The sequence below is a fragment of the Ursus americanus genome, chromosome 9 (assembly GCF_024610735.1).
Source record: "Ursus americanus isolate L20-20 chromosome 9, mUrsAme1.1.p, whole genome shotgun sequence".
NCBI lineage: Eukaryota > Metazoa > Chordata > Mammalia > Carnivora > Ursidae > Ursus > Ursus americanus.
The window spans coordinates 75,962,187-75,983,784 of record NC_142135.1 but is presented as its reverse complement, the minus strand read 5'-3'; the positions used below and the strand labels follow the sequence as shown (position 1 = coordinate 75,983,784).

The 21,598-nt window shown below is 34.4% G+C and overlaps 1 protein-coding gene across 2 annotated transcripts in view; it reads right to left on the bottom strand.

Moving 5' to 3' along the window:
* Positions 1-18,148: 18,148 nt before the first annotated feature.
* The window catches only part of PXDNL (peroxidasin like), a 428,875-nt gene continuing 425,425 nt past the window's right edge, over positions 18,149-21,598 (bottom strand). For both annotated transcript variants that reach the window (XM_045789101.2, XM_087864880.1), the window contains one exon: positions 18,149-20,968. In XM_045789101.2, the coding sequence (XP_045645057.2) occupies positions 20,837-20,968 (132 nt within the window). In that variant the 3' untranslated portion in view covers positions 18,149-20,836. The remainder of the gene's footprint in view (positions 20,969-21,598) is intronic.

Genomic DNA, 21,598 nt, shown 5'->3' with positions numbered 1-21,598 from the left:
TGACAAGCATCTCAGCTGTTGAGTTACCCAAAGGACAACCCACACAGCAATGCCATTTCCAACAATGGAGCTACCCTTCTGTATAGATTTTCTTTCTCCTTCTCCTTTTAAGGCAGATAGAACTGCTGAACTCCTGCTTTCTGGTTCCAACAGGCAGAACATTGTCAAGAGTCTCTGCATCCATGTGTGACTCCTTAGACCCTGTGAGCATCACAGCTTTTTGGACGTGCCTTGAGGTAGGAGATCCCAGGGCTTCTTTCCTCCACACCCCAGCTCCTCCCCAAATATGTCCAGATATTTGGTCAAACGTTACTCTAGGTATGTCTGTGAGGGCATTTAAATCAGTAGAATAAGTAAAGCAATTTGCCCTCCCCAATGTGAATGGACCTCAAACAATTAGTTAAGGGCCATACTAGAACATAAACATTGACCCTTCTCAACTAAGAGAGAATTCTCCTGCCTTACTGAATTCTCCTTCTAGCTGAGACATCAGTCTTGAAATGAAACATCAGCTCTTCGTGGCTTTGAAGCCTGCTGACCTTTGTACTGGGATTATACCATCAACTCTCCTGGTCTCCAGTTTACCACTTGTTTCCAGCAGATTGTGGGACTTGCAGCTCCCATATTGCATGAGCCAATTCTATTTGACAAATATCCATAGATAGATAGATAGATAGATAGATAGATAGATAGATAGATGATAGATAGATAGATAGATAGATGATAGATAGATACAGATATTTAGTTATTTGCATGAATATATCTATATCTATGTATCTATATATCTATATATCTATCTATATCTATATCATCTATATCTATATCTATATCTATATCTATATCTATATCTATCTATGTTCTGTTTCTCTGGAGAACCCTGAACAATGTAAGCACTATTCTTTTGAACATGGGTACTTATCATCAATTTTCCTTAGCCTAGAGGGACCTCAACTAAAATTCTGAGATGACAGGACAAGTTAAGCTTATTTTAGCAATAATGTTTTAGCATTAAATCCAGAGGGAGATCGAAAAAAAATCTTTTTTTTAAATTTAGTATCTTTTTGACCTAAAATAAAACAAAATCTTTGTCACACAATGGAAGTGCCTAGAAGCTAAAGGATTCCACGAATGGGGTGGGAGGGGATTTGATGTAATTTTATGTCAAATAAAGACTACTTATCAGGCAATTTCAAAAATTGGCACCCTTGCTTCCAATGTGTATTAGCAAACGGGATATTTAATGTTTGATTTTGGCACCATTTCTCTCTCTCTCTCTCTCATCTGATTTATTATTAAGGTGCTCCTAACTATTTGATATGAGTCTGCAAAAATGTGTATTCTTGGGTAGTTTTCTTAAGAATTAGTAAGGGAAAGAGAATCTTATGTATAACTGGCCTTGTTTCAATAACAGAAAGAGTAACACATAACATTTACTATATGCTAATAACCATTGCTTAAATTTACATTTGTAATTGCTCACAGCAACCCCAGGAGGTGGGTATTATCTTCAGCTCCTTTCAGGATGAGGGGTGAAACTCAGAACAGTAAGTGCATAAGCCCCAGTCCCAGAACAGGAGCACAGGGCGCCCAGGCCCTTCCTTCTGAGCCCGTGCTCCAGCATCACTGCTCTGTCCTGTGCTGGGGCAGCCAGAATCCCTAGGAAGCAGAGGCTTCATTGAGCCAATTAATTAGGGAGAGAGGTTCAGAGAGGGGCAGCGAAGGTGGGTGTGTTCTGCAAGTATAATGTTTTCCTCAAAACGTATGGATATTTGGGGTGATGTAGGAGTCCTGACCTTCCCTGGAGACCGCGTGGCCCTCCAGAGGTGGCTTAGATATTCCCGCTAAAATACTGAGTTGACAGGATAGGGCGTGGCTTTTGTTTGGTATTTGGTCGTCATTAAAATCTTTCAAGAAAATGCGCAACATCAAAATTCTTTTCAAATCAATTTTTCAGAATTAATGTTCTTTGAATTGCTAATTAAAAAAAATAAAGTTGGGCATCCGACTCTTATTTTGGTTCAAGTCATGATCTCAGGGTCCTGAGATCCAGCCTGCCTCTGCTCCTGCTCAGTGCAGAGTCTACTTGTCCCTCGACCTCTGCTCCTCCCCCTGCTCTCCCTCTCTCTCAAATGAATAAATAAGATCTTTAAAAAAAAATAAAGTTGGAATTCATCAACTTGAATTTCCAGTAACACTTCTCTAGAATAAGCCAAGCCCCCTAACTGAATGCCAGAGGAAATCCAGTTATTAGGGCAATGAAAGGCATGCAGGCATCTGTACTTGTTTATTTCATTCATTACATTTGACTTTCCTAGTAATTGAATTTATTCTTATTAATTCATAATTAATTTTTAGAAGTCATGGCTTGTTATTATCCACTCCAACCCTCATAATAAACTTGAATTTTAGTAATAGAAATACCAATATTATTTTCAATGAAAATATTAACTTGACTAATTGTTTGATATACTCAATTTCCTATTCCTAACAATATTTCAGAAGCCAAAGTGCCTCATATGACCTGTTTATATTCATTTGCATCATTTATTTTTCATTTGCTTAGAAATAGGATTCCAATAATCGTTTTCAAGGTAAAGTTTGTATTGTTTTGTTTGTATTGTTTTGTATGTTCTGAAAGCAATCTAAGTAATGTCTCTGCATTGTTGACATTGTTTAACATTGTTTTTGTTTTCGGTTTTTGTCTAGGAATAGAAATACGAACCTTAAAAATGTCAAGTTGTAGAATACTGAGGATGTGTCACATTGCAGACATGCTTTGGAGTGAGAAAGTAAGAGTGGGCAGACCAAGTGATTTCTATGCTATTAGCATATATGACAGCTTGCAGCCACTCTAGAGAGAGATGCAGCAGATTGAGAGCTGAGATGAATAGAGATAAGGTGCCTGCAGCTATATATATATACACGTACGTGTGTGTGTGTGTGTGTGTGTATATATATATATATATATATATATATATATATATAGTGATGTATATGGTGCTCAACAGCTGAATTTCAAAACCATACAACAAAGGGAAAAAAAGCAGCATCAGTACTCTTTAATTAAGAACTAAATAATACAAATAAACAATAAAGTTTGCAAAAAGAATTAATGAGCCTGCTCTCTTTCCCTTTAAGGCTTTTTAAAAATTCTAATTACAGCTACCAGAAGGTAGAGCTACTTAATATGTGTGGGGTGGCTCCAGGTAAACAAGTTGGTTTCTTGGCTGAAAGTTCTGCAGAAGCACTGAGCATGTGACTTTAAAGGTGCAAAGTTTTTCCATCCATTAAAAGCAAACAAACAAAGCAGAGAGAATCATTCTCCAGTCAAAGTGGTATCATTTTTGACAGCATGAAAACTTGCCACTTTCTCCCCCAGACTGAAGGAAATGGTTTATCTCAAAGCTAGTGACTCAATGAAATGTCTCTTCTGGCTGGAAGTGTTTTGTCTCTGCTAGAGCACGTCTTCTGAGGACAGCTCACAATGGTCCTGCATGTCTTGTTGCACTCACTGTGTGGACTGCATGCTTCCCAGATTGTCTGTTGTGCTTCACTTTCCTGGGGAAGCAGCATGATGTGTTGTTACAAGAGTATGGGCCTTGGTGGTGTAAGACCTGGTCTCCACTCCTACCTTTGCCATCGTAAGTGATCATAGACACACCATTTAACATTTCTAAGCCTCAGTTTTCTCAACTGTGAAATAGATGTCATATATACCTAACCAACCTCACAGTCTTGATGAGACAATCAAATGAGTTTGATAGCAAATATCAAACTTAATTGTGAAATACTAAAAGATCCCACTTAAATTTAAGACCCAGAGAAAATGTTCCATTTCATTACTTCTATTTGAAATTGTGTGGATGACCTTAGTCAATACAAAAATGCAAATTATAAAAATAAGAAGAAATTTAATGTATAGTTTTGGAAGGAAAAATCAAAACATTGAATACTCATAAAGAATACAATAGTTTGTCTAACAAATTCAGAGAGTCTAGAAATAAATTAATAGGACTAATTAAAGAACTCAAAAAAGTTACTAGCTTTCTAATCATTATAAAATTCTCTATGTCAGCAATAAATATACAGAAAACATAGTTATAAGAAGACTTATTTTATAATAGTCATAGTAGACTAGTATTTCTAGAAACTCACCTAACAAAAGATATGAAACACATTTATGGGAAAAATGCAATACTACTAAGAAACAACAGAAAAACTTTTAAATAGGAAGACATTGTGTATTTATATATGAAAAGACTCAATATCACAAAATATTATTTTGCTACATTTATCTATCAATTCAATGCAATTCCAATCAAAATCCCAGTAGAATTTCATTTAGGGAAATTTTAAAGCTGATTTAAAAATTCATACAGAAATGCCTGGGACCAAAACTTGTCAAGACAAAAATAGAGCTGTCCTATGATCCAGCAATTGCACTACTGGGTATTTACCCCAAAGATACAAACGTAGTGAAGCGAAGGGCCATATGCGCCCCAATGTTCATAGCAGCATTGTCCACAATAGCTAAATTGTGGAAGGAGCTGAGATGCCCTTCAACAGATGACTGGATAAAGAAGATGTGGTCCATATATACAATGGAGTATTACTCAGCCATTAGAAAGAATGATTACCCAACATTTGCAGCAACATGGACGGGACTGGAGGAGATTATGCTAAGTGAAATAAGTCAAGCAGAGAAAGACAATTATCATATGGTTTCACTCATTTATGGAACATAAGAAATAGCAGGAGGATCGGTAGGAGAAGGAAGGGAAGAATGAAGGGGGGGGTAAACAGAAGGGGGAATGAACCATGAGAGACTATGGACTCTGGGAGACTGAGGGCTTCAGACGTGAGGGGGGTGGAGGACGGGGATAGGCCGGTAATGGGTATTAAGGAGGACACATATTGCATGGTGCACTGGGTGTTATACGCAAATAATGAATCATGGAATACTACATCAAAAGCTAAGAATATACTGTATGGTGACTAACCTAACATAATAAAAAATTATTATAAAAAAATAAATAAAATATTTAACAATTCCCATGTAAAAAAAAAAAAAGACACCTCTGAAGAAAACAGTACCTCCACCAGCCCTCCCATATATTCAGACCTGCTACAGAGGTATGGTGATGAAGGCTTTGTGAAATTTGTCACCAGGATAGACAGATACACCTATCTACCATGCAGAGAGTAGAAACAAATACAGGGAATGTGAAAACATTACATGCAACAGAGACCTTAAAAAACAGTGGATCAGTTCATCAAGTAATAGTGCTACTTACCATTACTGAAAAAAATTATAATTAGATCTATATAAAAATGTAAATTGCAGGTAAACTCAAGACTAACACATAAAGAGAAAAATACTCAAACCCTTTCTTAGGAAAAATTATTGAAGATATGTTTGCACTCAAGACTAGCAAGAATTTCTTGAAAAAGCTCAAAATTATAAAGAAAGTCATAAAGGAAAACCTGGTAATGTCAACTGCTTTAAAACTGGAAATGTCTATATTACAAGAGCTACTATAACAAATAGAGAAACAACTCAAGATTGGGAGAAAATTTTAGCAATGCATGCAAATGACAAAGGATTATTATGCAAGATATATAAAGAACTCCTAAAAATCCTAATTGAAAAACAGACAAGGATATGAAGGGGTAATTTACACAAAAAAGAGGAAATGTGAATGGAAAATAAATGAACAAAAATACTCTTTTTCACCTTTTATCAGAAAAATTCACGTTAAAATCAGAATAAGACAGCATGTCAGATATAGCAACTAGATTTTAAAAGTTCAACAATGCTAAGATTCCTAAGGGAAGATATTCTGATAGTGGGAGTTTAAGTTGGTATAACAAACTTTGCAGAATATTTGCCAATATTTGTAAATTTATGCATACAGTGAGAGTTATTAACTATATTATATATACACATGTGCATATGGGTATATATCATTCATAATATTCTCATATCCCATACCACTATTACAAATTTTGTATTTAATATGTGTTCAAAAATACTATGAATATACTTGAGAGCTTGGTTCCCACTAATGCAAAATGAGTAAAGAAGTTAGTTTGCCCTCTGGGATAAGTATGTTTTACCCAATTTCAACATAGAATAATGGAAAATTGTTGATTCTGAGCTACTTATGTATGCTCAAGCCATGGTTTAGGGACTTTTTTGAATTTTTAGAAGTGGCTAGAATATTGGCAGGCTCGTCTTTAGTGGTCACTTCCCTTTAATTCTAATCCAAATCTTTAGTATGAGTCAGAATTCCCAGAGTCCAGAAATACCATGGGAACCAGACTGTAGGATTAGACACCCGTCGAATGGTGATCCTAGAAGATAAAAATAAACACGTAAAAGTAGCAGTGCATTCTCCAGGTTTATTTGTTTATCTTCGGGGTCTAATACAGTAGTTACTGTCATTAAAATGAGATTTTATTTCATTTTCTAATGTTTTCTAACCATCCTTTTATATTTCCTTTGGACTTACTAGTTTTCAATCCAATTTTGCAAATATTTAATTGCATCCTGCTCAACCAGTAAGAAAATATTGTGATGCATTATCAGAGTTGATTCAGTTTTACCATGTATCATATGTTTATGTTAAGTAGTTATTTTCAGTGGTTTCCCCATCTACTTTTTCATGATATAGAAGCATAAATAACTTCTAGCCAAGAATAATATATAGGACAAAAAAGAGCTCAATAGCACTAATCTACTTTTATATAAAAATCAATTGTTACTTTTTTGGCATTCAATCCAATTTTACTGCCTGTTGACACTGATATCTGCTCATTTGACATTCTTGAGGAAAAAAAAGAACTAAGATAGCTAAAATACGCCATTATTTCTATAATAAAAGCTTACAATACATACATATCTGTCAGATAACACGTTCTCAATACAACTAATGGATGCTCAAAAGCAAAATAATTGCTTTAATTTGTACACCTTATCAATTCTTGGCTGGAAATGTATAATAGAAACCACTATCTTGAATAATTTCTTCAGCAGTTGTTATCATAATCCTGACCCATAGAAGAAACTGATGCAGTTGTGGCAGACACTGAAGGTCCTCTGATCAGAAGTCATCCGTAACTTCTTTCTCCTATGCAGCCATTCATGGTATTGGATTTTCACAGAAACTGTGAAACCTAAACACTCATGTCCAAGACGTCCTTGAGGTTAGGGGTGGTCAGGTGGCATGGTACTAGCCAATGAAATCAGAAATCTGCAGGGTGCAGGAGTTTCTGTGTCTTGGTTTTCTAATAAAAGGACTGAAAGCAGATTTTTTTTTTGTCAGTACAGTATTGTAAATATATTTTCTCTTCCTTATGATTTTCTTCATAACATTTTCTTTTTTCTAGCTTACTTTATTCTAAAAATACAGAATATAATACATATACAAAATATGTAGTAGTTAACTGTTTGTGTTATCAGTAAGGCTTCTGGCCAACAGTAGGAGATTAGTTAAGTCTTGAGGGCGTCAAAAGTCATGCATGAGTTTTCGACCGCAGGGGTGTTTGGCACCCCAAACTGCATGTTGTTCAAGGGTCAACTGTAATTAAAGTTAAATGCTGCTCACAAACAGATATTTTTAACTTAAAGAGTAAATAAATAATCCTCTCACTAGTCCAGCTAGTTGACTAACACAGGATTACTTTCTGTTATTTTCCCTTCAAATATCTCTTACAATTACATATTACTTTCCCTTTTGTCTTTATGGCTCAGGTTCAGATTCTCATCATTTTATGCCAGGAATCCAGTTAGCACCTTTATTTGTCACTGGATCAGCTCTGAAATCGTTCCATTTGGGCCCAGAGCCCTCTGTTTCTGGCTTACACCCATTCTGTCTTTACATAATACACCCCAAGTATAAAATGTGTGTCCATAGAATCAAGACATAAGCTTCTTAATCGTTCTGTTTGGTGAAACTTTCTTTGTGATAGAAATGTTCTTTATCTGTGCTGTCTAATATGGTAGCTAGTAGCCACAATTGAGTAAGCACTTGAAATGTAGTTACTGCAACTGAGGAAGTAAAATTTTAACATTATTTAATTAATTTAAATTTATATATCCATACATGACTAATGGTTACCATGTTGGACAGCAGAGCCCTGAGCAATTAAAATGCAGTAAGTAGTCTAAGTTCACTGTGACTATAGCTTTCACTACATTTTATATTTATTGCCTCCGGTCCTTCGTTCTCCCATATAATTTGTGCATGTTCTCCAGACTTAAATTATGAAAGCACTGATAATTACACCTACTTGCTCAAAAACTTGTACAAGACTGCCATGGCCTAAAGAATTAAATTCTATTTTCTATGATTGGCATTCAAGATTATTCAAAATTTAGGTCCCCCTATGTCTCCTGAAGTTCCTCTATCCACATAATTATTCTTGCCAAAGTGACATACTCACTATGCTCTGAACACATTCATGATTTTCTTCTCTGCCTACTGTGATTTTTTTCCACCTGAGATGTCCTGCATACATCTCTGTTCATCATACTGGCAAATAGTGCCATCTTAATAATATTAATTCTCTGATCTATAAGTGAGGGATGTCTTTCTATTTATTTGAATATTAATTTCTTTAACCAATATGTCATTGTTTCCCCGGTAAAAATAGAATATTTTCCTTAATTCACTTTCACTGTGCTTCCTGCTAGTCTATAGGAATACAATTGATTTTTATATACTGATCTAGTATTCCTACAAACTTGATGAATTTATTATTTCTAGTAATTGTTAGTAGAATCCTTAACATTTTCTGTATGCAAGATCATATCTTCTTCAAATAGAGATAATTTTTGCTTCTTTTCCAAGCTAAATGTTTTTTTTTTCTTTTTTGCCTTAGTGCCTTGGCTAGAAATTTTAGCACATAACTGAATAAAAGTAGTGAATGGATAACCTTTCCTGATCTTAAAGGAAAACCATTTAATATGATGTTTGCTCTTGGTTTTTCATAGATGCCCTTTATCAATTGAGAAAATTTCCTTCTAGTCCTAATTTGTTGAAAGTTTTTATCAGGAGATGGTATTGGATTTTGTCAAATGTTACTTCTGCACATAATGAGATAAGTTATATGTTTTGGTTTTTTTTTTTTTTTTTGTCCTTTATTCTAGTGATACAGTGCATTACATTAATTGATTTTCAGATGTTAAATCAACCTTGCATTCTTGGGTTAAATACCATTTGGCTGTGATAGATAATATTTTACATATTACTAGATTCTGTTTGCAAGTATTTGGTTGAGGATTTTTATATCTATACCTATGAGAGATAGTGATCTTTGATTATTATATCTTTGTCTGGATTTGGTATAGAATAATAGAGTAATATTGGTTTCACAGAGTATGTTTGAAAGTATTCCCAACTCCTGTATTTTGGGGAAGAATTTATGGAGAATTGCTGTTAACTATTTAATGATTGTTAGAATGTACCAGTGAAGCTATCTGAATCTGGACTTTCCTCTGTAGGCAGTTTTTTAAAGTACTAATTAAATCTCTCTATTTGTGTTTGTTCTATTTAGATTTTTTTTGTTTCTTCTTCCGTTAGTTTTGGTAGTGAGTTTAGCAGTTTTCTCTTTCACCTAGTTATATAATTTTATGGCAGACAGTTATCCATAACATCCCCTTAGAGTCCCCTATATTTCTGAATATGATGGCGGTACTCTCCTTTTCTTTCTAATACTGGTAATTTGAATGTTCTGTCTCTTTTTTGTATTAGTTTAGCTAAAGTCTGCCAATTATATTAATCGTTCTAAATAATCAACTCTGGTTTTGTTTATTTCCTCTATTGTTTTTCTATTCTTTACTTCATTAATTTCCTTTTTTCCATTTTCTTAAAGTAGGAAGTTAGGTTTTTGAGTTATTATTTTCATTACTGATATAGGCATTTGCAGCTCTTAATTTCCCTATAACCACAAATGTACCTGCATTGCATAGTCTTGACATGTTTTGTTTTCATTTATTCATCTCAAAGTAGTTTTTATTGTAATTTCTTCTATACTTACTGGGTATTTAGCAATGTGCTGTATAAAAATTTCCACATTTTTTAATATCCCAACTATTTGTCTGTTATTGATTTCTAATATTAATCCATTGTGATCATAGAACATATTTTATGTGATTTCAATCATTTTAAATTTTTTGAGTCTTGTTTTTTGGTGAGCACATGGTCTGTCCCGGAAATGTTCCCTGTGTGCTTGAGAAGAATGTATATTATGCTGGTGGCCCATTGTATTTACTGATTCTGTTAGCTCTAGTTGGTTTATACTATTTTAAAAGTATTCCATATCCTTGTTGATATATTGTCTAATTGTTCAACCCATTATTGAAGGTGAGGTATTGAAATCTCCAACTATTATTGTTGAATTGTCTATTTCTTCTGATTTTTTTCTGTTTTGCCTCATACGATTTAGGGCTCGTTTTTAAGTTATGTATGTCTTTCTAATGGAGATATCCTCCTGATGGATTTGAGAATATTTCTGTCATGTCTAATAACTTCTTCTGTTTCAGTACCTGTTTTATCTGTTACTAGTATAGCCACTGGAACTCTCTTGGTTCCTGTTTTCATAGTATTTACTTTCCTATTTACTTTCAACCTCTTTGTATTTTTTATTCTAAAGTGAGTGTCCTGTAGACAGGGCAGAGTTGGATCCTGTGTTTTGTGCATATGTTTGTTTCTTTGCTTTTGGAATCCAAACTGACAATCCCTACCTTTGATTAGGTTTTTAGACTAACATTAAAGTGAATATGTTACTGAGTCAGCTCCCTAAATAGCAAAGAACACATTTTTTAAAAAATGTACTGCTACCAAATATCCATGGTATATTCATATTGCTTAATTTTATAGCTAAACAATTTTTATGCACCATTTTTTTATTTGATTTTACTATTACATTTTAGGTAACCCTGAACCTATTTTATGTTTTGGTGTCAGGCAATAAAGTGATACAAACTTCAGACTTTATAGAAAAAGTAGATGAGTTTTACTATGTAGCCAAGATACTATCACATCTATTGCAACTTTCTTTGTATAAAAGAATATTAAGAATGTGCTGTGAGAAGGAAAATAGGCACCCTAGGCATGGCAATTTCATGCTGAAATTTATCAAAACAACACCTAGAAGCACATACATTATAAATACACACATTTGCCTTTCCCCATAACTCTTCACTTTGATTTCTGGGTTCTAATTTATTGAGTATTGATTCCCCTTGCTTGCTTCTATTTTTAATGTTCGTTGATGACTGACCTCCAGTAAAGACTTGATTTTCTGTATCAATTTCAGTATGCTGAAGGATACAAAATCCAATTTCTATCCTGTCTCTACTTTGGAAAAGGGACAGTCCCCAGGCTCTATGACATACCAGTACTCCTAGACATACCTATATTGTCCCGGTCTTTACACTCCCAGGTCATTTGGGATTTATCCCCATTATGTTTGCTGTAGGCCTGGTTTTACATTAATGATTTGTTAACACTATCAAATAAAAAGAAGCTTGCTTAAGTCCATAACCCCAATCTTTGAATAATTAAAACTATCGGATCCTCAGAAATCTTGGTGTTCTACATTAACTATGTGACCCTTTTCTGCTTTTGCAATTGAGATCCTTCTTGGTTACACTATTAAATGACCACGGCTTGGTTTTGCAGCATAGCTTCCTTTGCAAATAAAGTTTGAAGACGTGAAAACATTGTGGGTGGTCTCCCAAAATGATAGTGGGTTTTGAAACTACCATTGTTGCTGCTGCCTGTAGAGCACCGTGCTACTTGGAACACTGCCTGGGGCTCAAAGTCAGCATGACTTCTTATTTACAGGTCAGCTCAGGTTTTTGAAGCACAGCCACTTCATCTCCGACTGCCACAGGCAGTTCCAGTGCCAGCGTGTTGCGTTAGCTCCTGTAATTTCCGAGCTGTTAACGTAATGACACATGGTTTCAAACTGCGCTTCAGAAAATTACTTCTTAAGATCCTTTACCATTGCTGGATTTCATAGTGCACATTTATTTCAGTTTTAAAGCACAAAACTATATCCTTTTTGCCTGAAGCTAATTGTGTAAAAGAACCACTCCCCCATTGTGATACAAAAAAACAACAAAACAACAACAACAAAAAACTAGCTCATACTTCACAACGATTTCATTCCCTTTGCTCATATAGGAATCTCCAGCAATGACTAGAAGAACATGGAATCTTTCATCCATTGTCAAGAGATTAATACATTGAATACTTTTCAAGAGACACATATTTTCTGTGTCTAACAAATGAACTTTGCATACATTTAGCCCAACAAAATAATTGTTTATTTTATTTTTAATTCAACAAAATCACTGTTTAGAACAGCAAACTACCCATACTGTGGCCCTTGCCACTTAGAAATAGTAAGGTATTGAATAAATCCATCATGGTCCGTAATTTTTTTTTTAAAGATTGCTGAACACCTATTGATATCATGGGAATTCTTCTAATGAGAAACAATTAGTATCTTTTCCATGGCTTACTATATTGGATGTATATTTATTAAGGGAAATGATTTTGGTTAACTTATATAAATGGGAATTGCCTTTGAGAAAAACATGTAGGAGCATAAGAGAGAGAAAATTGGAAGAATTCATGAATGCCAGAGTTTTATGGAAACTACATGAAGAACTTTAACATGAAGTAAACATGAGGGTAATGGATTGCAAAAAAAAAATTAGTGATTGATGAGAAATACAATTCTAGCAATCCAAAGTGCATTGATCCCTTTAAATTTTTCAAAGCACCATCAGTCACAATATATAAACTAATGAATCTACAACTAAGAGTTTATTTTTTACTGACCCTGTTTTCGTATGAAAATAAAAAAAAATCCCAATTCTAATAAGTATAAAAGGATATAGAAATGTTTGTGACAACTAATACAAAAAAAATGTTTTTTATAAAAATAATGACAAAATAAATGCCTAAAGACTCAGATATCCAAATTTTCTAAACTGGATTATTCTAATGATGAAATCATCATCATAGTTATAGGAGGGGAGTAGAGAATGGTCTTAACCAAAAATCATTTAGGATTTTTCTTTAAATTTCTGTCTTGTATCCTTTAATTAAGCATTAAGAAAATTGCAGCTCGGTAGTTGAGAAATGTCAAACTACACTAGACTCTGGGGCTATCTATCTATCTATCTATCTATCTACGTGTCTTCATCTATACAGACTCATGATTTATAATATTTGGTGTATATATCAAGAGAGAAACATTGCTCCTGATATTTACTTTATATGCTATTCAAATAAATTGGTTTGTGGGACTTCTTTTTTTCACTTTCATTTGAACCTCAAACATTTTGAAAGATGGGAAGCACACCCTTTACTTTCTGTATTAACATTTGGAACAACTTGAGGCTACCTGACTCTAAGAAGCATCGTTGGGTTATTTTCAAAGAGTTTTTATGACACTAACTCCATGCCTTCATGTCTTTAGCCATTATCATCTCCCAATTTTTAAAAATATCATTTCAAGCCCCTTGTCATTCACAATAGCAATGATACCTCGACACGGAGGTGGGTCCAAGGCAACGAACAATCAGAAGGCTCCAACTTGAGTGCCCCTCACCTCCATTATGTATTTCTATAACCCCCTATAACTACCAATACACAAGGGTAATAAAGGATATTATCTTTATAAAAATTCCAAGATTCACACCTTTTACTCATATACTTTTTAAAGATTTTATTTATTTATATGACAGAGAGACAGCCAGTGAGAGAGGGAACAGAGGCAGGGGCAGTGGGAGAGGAAGTAGCAGGCTCCCAGCGGAGGAGCCCGATGTGGGGATGTGGGACTGGATCCTTGAACGCCGGGACCATGCCCTGAGCCAAATGCAGACGCTTAACGACTGCACTACCAGGCGCCCCCTTTTTCTCATACTTTTTATCATCACCTTTACCCTACGTGTCTACAGTGACACAGTCTATAAATGAGTGGCCTATGTATCAGGGGTTCTGTGGTTACTTCTGGTCAGAAGAGGTATCAGGGGCTAAAATCTGAAACCATTTACATGAGATCAAAGTAAACTAAGACTATGGACTCTGAGAAACAAACTGAGGGCTTCAGAGGGGAGGGGAGTGAGGGAATGGGATAGGCTGGTGATGGGTGGTGGGGAGGGCATGTATTGCATGGTGCACTGGGTGTTATATGCAACTAATGAATCATCAAACTTTACATAAAAAACCAGGGATGTACTGTATGGTGACTAACATAATATAATAAAAAAATATTAAAAAGAAAAAACCCAAAGTAAACTATGGCTCAACACCCAATCGTATTTCACAATTTTAGCTGCTTTCCACGAGTTTTAACACATAGTATTTTTTTTCTTTTTCGTTTTGGGTGTAGTCTAAATATTTCTATAATATCCATTCTAATTTCTTTGTTGATGGATATTTATGTATATGCTATAATTTTTCCTTATTTTTGATAGCACTGCTATTGAGATAGCATGGTCTGTAAAATATCACTAAATTATTGAAGTTTGTTTAAGTATGCTGTGTAACCAGGAGCCAGTTTTTGAAAATGTTTCATACAGAACTTTAAAGAGTATATGTTATCTTACTGTTAAGGGCAGGATTGCAAATATGAACATTAGCTCAAGTTTGTTAACTATACTGTTCAAATACTGACTACCTTTTGTCTCCTTGATATGCCAGTTTCTGAGAGAAGTATATGAAAATCTGAAAAAAAGTAATTAATTATAGATTTGCAAATTATATTTCATAAATTGGCAGTTTTTAATGTGAGCATTATGATGCTTTATGCGTCTATAGGTGCAGGTTTGTCGGACTTTTCTGCTGATTTGTTTCTTCATCACTACTGAATGACCATAATCACCCTGTGTTAGTTTTCAAGGGCTATTGTTACTAAGTATCACAATCCAGCTAGCTTAAACAACAGAAATGCATGGGCTCACGGATCGAGGTGTGGCTGAGTTGGTTGCTTCCGAGGCTGTGGGGGATGGATGTGCTCTACGCCTCTCTCCTTAGCTTGTAGATGGCTGTTTTCATATTCCTAGTGAGTTCTCCCTGTGTGTGTCTGTGTATCTGTCTCCAAATTTCCCCTTTTTATAAGGAAACCAGTCGCATTGGATTAGGACCCACCCTAATAGTCTCTATAAAACTTCTCTCTAAATAAGGCCACATTTTAAGGTACTGGGGGTTAGTACTTAACCTATAAATTTTGGAGAAACACAATTCAACCCATAAAAAAGTTCTTTCAAAAATCAATAAACTATGGACTATCTCCCTTTCTCCTGTTTTCTTAACATTTTTGTGACTTTATGTTTTAGTTTTGTCATATGCATGTGTGTGCATTTGTGTATATGTATATATATTTGTATATATAGTTTTTTTTATAATATTTTTTATATTATGTTAGTCACCATACAGTACATCTCTGGTTTTTGATGTAAAGTTCCATGATTTATTAGTTGCATATAACAACCAGTGCACCATGCAATACGTGTCCTCCTTACTACCCATCACCAACCTATCTCATTCCCCCACACCCCTCCCCTCTGAAGCCCTCAGTTTATTTCTCAGAGTCCATAGTCTCTCATGCTTCATTCCCCCTTCTGATTACCCCCTCCCCATATATAGTTTTTAAAATCAGTTTGAGCCTCTGGATTTTGTCTGATGAGCAAATAACATTTTTATTTAATATGATTTCAAGTATATTTTAATTTGTTACAATTATATTAATTTTCCATTAACCAAAATTTTAATTTCTTTATTTTCTTCCCTTCTTTTGAATTGATCATGTTTTTCTGAATGAAAATTATATATTTCTATTATTTCAGTCACTACACTTACATTTTTGAGTTTATTATTTCTTTATTGGCACAAGCCAAGTGTTTTCATTAATTTTGTAGCTTGGGATTTCTATGCCTCAATGATCACGTAAATTTAAATTTCACATCTTCACATGGTCTTTAACCATGACCTAACTGGAGTGTTCTCCAGAATCATCAGCATACATCTGTGTGGGTTCCAGGCCTGTTCTTTCAGGAACAACTCTAGCTTTAAACTATTTTCTTCATAGTTACATCCATTTGGATGCTTTTCCTTTATAAATTGTTTTTTTCTTTTTTGTTGTTATTGTTTTGATTTGGGTTTTTTGGTTTGTTTGTGGGTAAATATCATCCTATTCATTTGTTCTAGACTGAGCTTCCCATACCAACCACATAGTCCCTTGCCCTGCTAGTAAATTATATTGTTTTTTCCACATGCTTTTCCGGGAAAGAGATTGCTTAATACTTTATATTATTTAGAGGATTCTAAGTCTCTTAAAAAATCCAGGTTTTCTTCTCTTTTTAAAAAAGAGTTTATTTATTTGACAGAGAGAAAGCACAAGCAGGAGGAGAGGCACAGTGAGAAACAGACTCCCCACTGAGCAGGGAGCCTGATTCGGGGCTTGATCCCAGGATCCTGGGATCATGACCTGGGCTGAAAGTAGATGCTTAACTGACTGAGCCACCCAGGTGCCCCAATCCAAGTTTTCTTCTAACTAGATTTAGTTCCTATCCTCCCAAAACATTGTTACCACTTCATATGGGTAATTTAGATCAGCTTATTTAGCCTTTATCAACTCCTTTAGTCTGACATGGTATTTTCTTTTAAAATTTGAACAGTTGGAATCTCTACCAATTCCAAATTCACTAGAATTCTCATTCTATCTCCTCTTAGTCCTGTGCATGCCATTCCATATAAGACCTAGGTCTGTGTTCTTTGCACAACACCAAATGCCTTCTCCTATGTTGGTCAATCAGATATACTCTTGGTGGATGACTTATTGAAAGTGTTCTTAAGTAATTGTTGCACAGGAGACAAAAAATTGGAATGATTTGAATTAAGCTCCTTACCTTTTAGAGAAAATAGTTTTGTTCTTAAAAATAATGACACCATGAATTAGTGTGAGTTTATCATATTCATATCTTAACTACTGTACATTTTATGTATTTTAAGTAGTTAGCAAGTACTTTTTATTAAATAATGTGATAGAAACAATTTATTTTAAAATTTTAAGTCAGAGATCCTTTCTTAAATGATCTTTAATTATTCTTAGGGGCACCTGGGTGGCTCAGTCAGTTAAGTGTCCAACGCTTGATCTCAGCTCAGGTCTTGATCTCAGGGTTGTGAGTTCAAGCCCTGCATTGGGCTCTATGTTGGGTGTGGAGCCTACTTAAAAAAATTATCTTTATTTATTCCTAATATTTTAGGATATATTAATGTACATGGAAGTAAGAATATTCTCTAGAAAGAAAAAAAGAACATTTTCCGAAGTCCATTGACCTAAATGGGCTGATGAATAGCTAGATAAATGATGAATAAACAATTAGATAGTACACACCATCTCCAAACATAAAAATGCAATTAAAAATTTTTTACATTGGGTTATTCCCATACACACAAATTCCAGATGTGCACCAACATTTAGGTGCAAGATATAAGAGAAAATAATATTACTTTAATTTTATTTACATATATATTATATATAGATGTCTGTAATATTGTTATGTGTATAGTAAATATATGTGTGTGTGTGTGCGTCAGATCCTTAGAGTTGAGCTATTTTTGTTAATAATTAAGTTTAAAGAAATTCTCGTCACTTGTTTTACAAAGTATGTTTAGAACACAAAATGAGCTTCATAATTTCAGGAAATATTATAGATTCTGTCTCTCTAGTTTATGTTTGAGATGCAAAAGTAAACACTGATTCATAGAAGATGCTTGAAACAAAAGCCAGCAAATTATCTAATACAGAGACTGAAAACATAGTGTATGCAGTTATATTTAAAGTACAGATTTTAGCACTACCTATATTTAGTACACGATCCTTCATTTTGTATATTCATGAGGAACAAAAAAGTTTTACCTTGTTTTTTTGCAAACCCTATCATACCAATAAATGTTGAGGACGCTCATCTAAATATGGCTTTTAATAAAGCACATCTTTCCTAAAATGGAAGATAGGATTCCTGCTTGAGCTATCCATCAACTAGATTTAACTTATAAAACTATATTTTATTTGCAAATGAAAATGCATTATACATGACATTGGGCAAGGGGTATTTGTAGTAATTACATTTCAGTAAGTTTATATTAACATCATTTCACAATTAAACAAACAAACCAAAAAAATCCTTACCAAAGTTCCCAACAAATTTTCCTACCTCCTAACATACAGATCTAGAAAATAAACAGGTCAACGTAAAAACTCAGTCTTAAACATTGTTATTTGCCTTCTGTGAGTGTTAAAGACTGTTTGCAGGTAGATGCTCTATTTTTAATTGCCAGTCTCAAATAAAAGCTGTCTATACCCCTTTAACTACATGTCATGCAGCTCTGTGTGCAGTGTGGCCACTTACGTAGAGGAGGCACAGAGTAGACATTAAAGAGCCCCTGAAAGAAAGGAGCTCTTTTTCTACCTTTTCACACAATCATACAACCTGGCTAAAAAACTTTGCTTTTCTTTAGCAGATGAAATCAGGAAAAGAGCGAGCCCAAGAATGCTTTCATCTTCTTTGTGTATATCTCTTCATGGATACTTCCTTTGCCCCAGACCAGAAAATTGTCACATGTGAAAAACATTAAATTTTACCTCAAGCAGATTTCATGGCAGAATATAATTTATCAAATATTGTTAACAAATACATTTGGATTTTCAATGTTTTCAGGCTCTTTGGAATAAACAAAATCACTAAGGAAGAGACAACATCATATTTGTGTTGCATAGAATGTGTATAGAAGAATACACACACACACACAGACACACACACACACAGATCTGGAAATAGCATTCGCATTTGGACTGCAGAAATGGAACACAAAGGTTTCTGTATCCTTGGGAACTACTTGAAATTTTTATTATGCACGTTATTACTTTCAAAAGTGAAACATTTTAAAAGCACAGTCAAATAAATGAAATATAGTAAAATGAATAGAGCAAAAGGTAATCTGTATGATGATACTATAACCATATTGGTAAAGGTAACTGAATTTTCAAATTGTCAATTGACAGACAAGTTTTTAAATCCCCATGTTCCATTTTAAATGATAATTTTATTCTCTTATTTGGATATTTGCTTATGTTTAATGAGCCAAACATATTGACCAGGTGGGATCCAAATTAGCGTATGGTCAGTGTATAAAAAAAATCATAGGAGTTATCATATAGGTCTTACTTAAACTTAAAATGATAAAATGACAAATAAATATGATGAGAAAACTAAACTATTACATGTGTTATTGTCATTTGCAATATGATTACTGTAGTTTCAGAGGAACAAATTATACTTCCATGAGGTTTAGCTTCATTTCACTTTGTTGGGCTTTGAAAGGCCACCAAACGTCAAGTTTTTGGGACTTCTTAAGCTTTGTCTTTCAAAATGAAATATAATTAGAAATTATTTTGGACTTAAAAATGCATCAAACATCAAACATTTAGGATATATTGTTTTGTCCTTAAGCTTTTTAGTAAAAAATTAGTTTGGATCCTGGGAGGGAATCACCGATACATTTTTAAAATAATGACATGTATTATCAAAATCCGCAAACATCTTTTCTCACTCATAATACTAAAATCATGAAAATATTTTCACTACAATGAATACTGCATTTTACATAATACTTCTAAATATTGGGAGATTGTGCCTGGTGTTAACTGTTTATTTTATGATTGGAAAACAGTAGAGTTATCACCCTGAGAACCCCTCTGGGCAGGACATTACATGAAGTCTCTCCTCAAAAGTCCTGGAACAAAGGATTTCTTTAAAAAATCTGCCAACCACTGCAACCAACCCCAAATACTGTGGCTGCAGAGTATTTTAAAAGAATTTATTTAGTGAAACTCACCTAATTTACTAAATATTCAATTCTGAATACAGCTAACCTATTGTCTATTGGATTGTATTTTAAATGCTGTAACAGAATGCCAAAATTAGAAGAAACCTCATAGCAACATCTTTTGTTAATGTAAAAAACATTTCCAATTTTTCAGATAGTAAATTCAGATTGCTTCTGAATTTCTCAGACTTGATAAATTTCAATTTTAACATCTCACTGGTGATAATAATGACAAGTGAGGCAAAGGCAGAGATTGGGCAAGACTCCTTTGAAGGCTCTTTCCCTCATAGTGTTTGTATTTTCCAGCCAAATGTAAAAATGGCAATCTCCTCCAAATAATGATACTTTCACTGGTTTTTCCCTAATGTTCTAGAAGTTAGAGCCTACTGATGGTTAAGGTAAGTGCCTTTCCAGAAAAATCTGGCCATTGTCTAGTTTCTAGATGTGAGAGACGGAGTGGAGTGAAGAACGCGGCATGTATTACATGTGTTAAAGTTATCACACATCTTTCCAGACGTTTTCTCTGAGTGCAAAACCCATTCTCTCAAAATTCCTGGAGATCCTATAATCTCTCTGAATTTTGAAATAAGAAATTTCCCACAATACTCAGATTTTTAAAAAAATATTGCATGAAATCCTTTTTATTTCCATGCACAGTATATAAAACTGGTAGCCTACAATAAGAAATATTTCTCACAATAAAGTAATCCCTATCTTCTTTATAGACTTTAATTTTGCATTACTTCAAGGTATGTTAGAAAAATGAAAAGAGGCAAGAGCTTCAATATGTTGAAGGGTTAAAAGAACTAATTTGTTTTAAATCAGTGATTTCTGTGCCAGGAGTGTGACTACAGGCTAAAAGTGCCTGACTGCCTTTTCCTGAGAAATTCCCCATTCAGGGCTCAAGACCAGTAGATTGCTTAGCGTTTCTCGGGGGGATCAGCGGGCATTCCAGGGTCTCTGCAAACTGGACAGCAGGTTCCTTTCGCCAATTCAAGGCTGGGACATGGAGCCGGAGGGCAAGTCTCCACCATACAGGTGACCTGGCCACTCTGAAAGGCAACATTTGAAGATTATTCCCATGTTTCTTACAGTAGAAACCTTTTTAAAAGTTTTTTATAATATGTATTCTGATTGACTATCTCAATATAATAAAAATTACCGATGGTATGAACTAATTTATACATGTAGTTCCTATTAATGCTTTATTTCTACATTTGCAGCATGAAAAACCAAGGCTCGAAGTACTGGCCTACAAAATGTTACTTCCCAAACCGGAGGGCTTGGGGTGTGGAGAGAGGCAGGAGAAATTGGCATCAGCTCTGTTCAAAAAACAAACTAAATAAAGACTGAGCCTTTTTCTTTTGGTGGGTACCATGATAACATTTTTTAATATTTACCAAATGCTTTCAGGCAACATTTGTAGTAAGACTGACTAGAGAATAAGGAGATGAATTCAAGCCCCATTTCTGCCTCTATTTGTGTGATCTTGGGCAAAGCTCAATAAACATCCTGAGTGTCAGCTCTCTCAATTATTAGTGAAAATGTGAAAAGTGGTATTTGGCAAGTGTTCATGAGAGAGTGGCATATTTTGTAATGCATTCTCAGGACCTCAAAATCTCACATCAATATCTTGACCTTAAAAATATGCCTTGAATCTCTTCACAAAAAGAACATCTTTT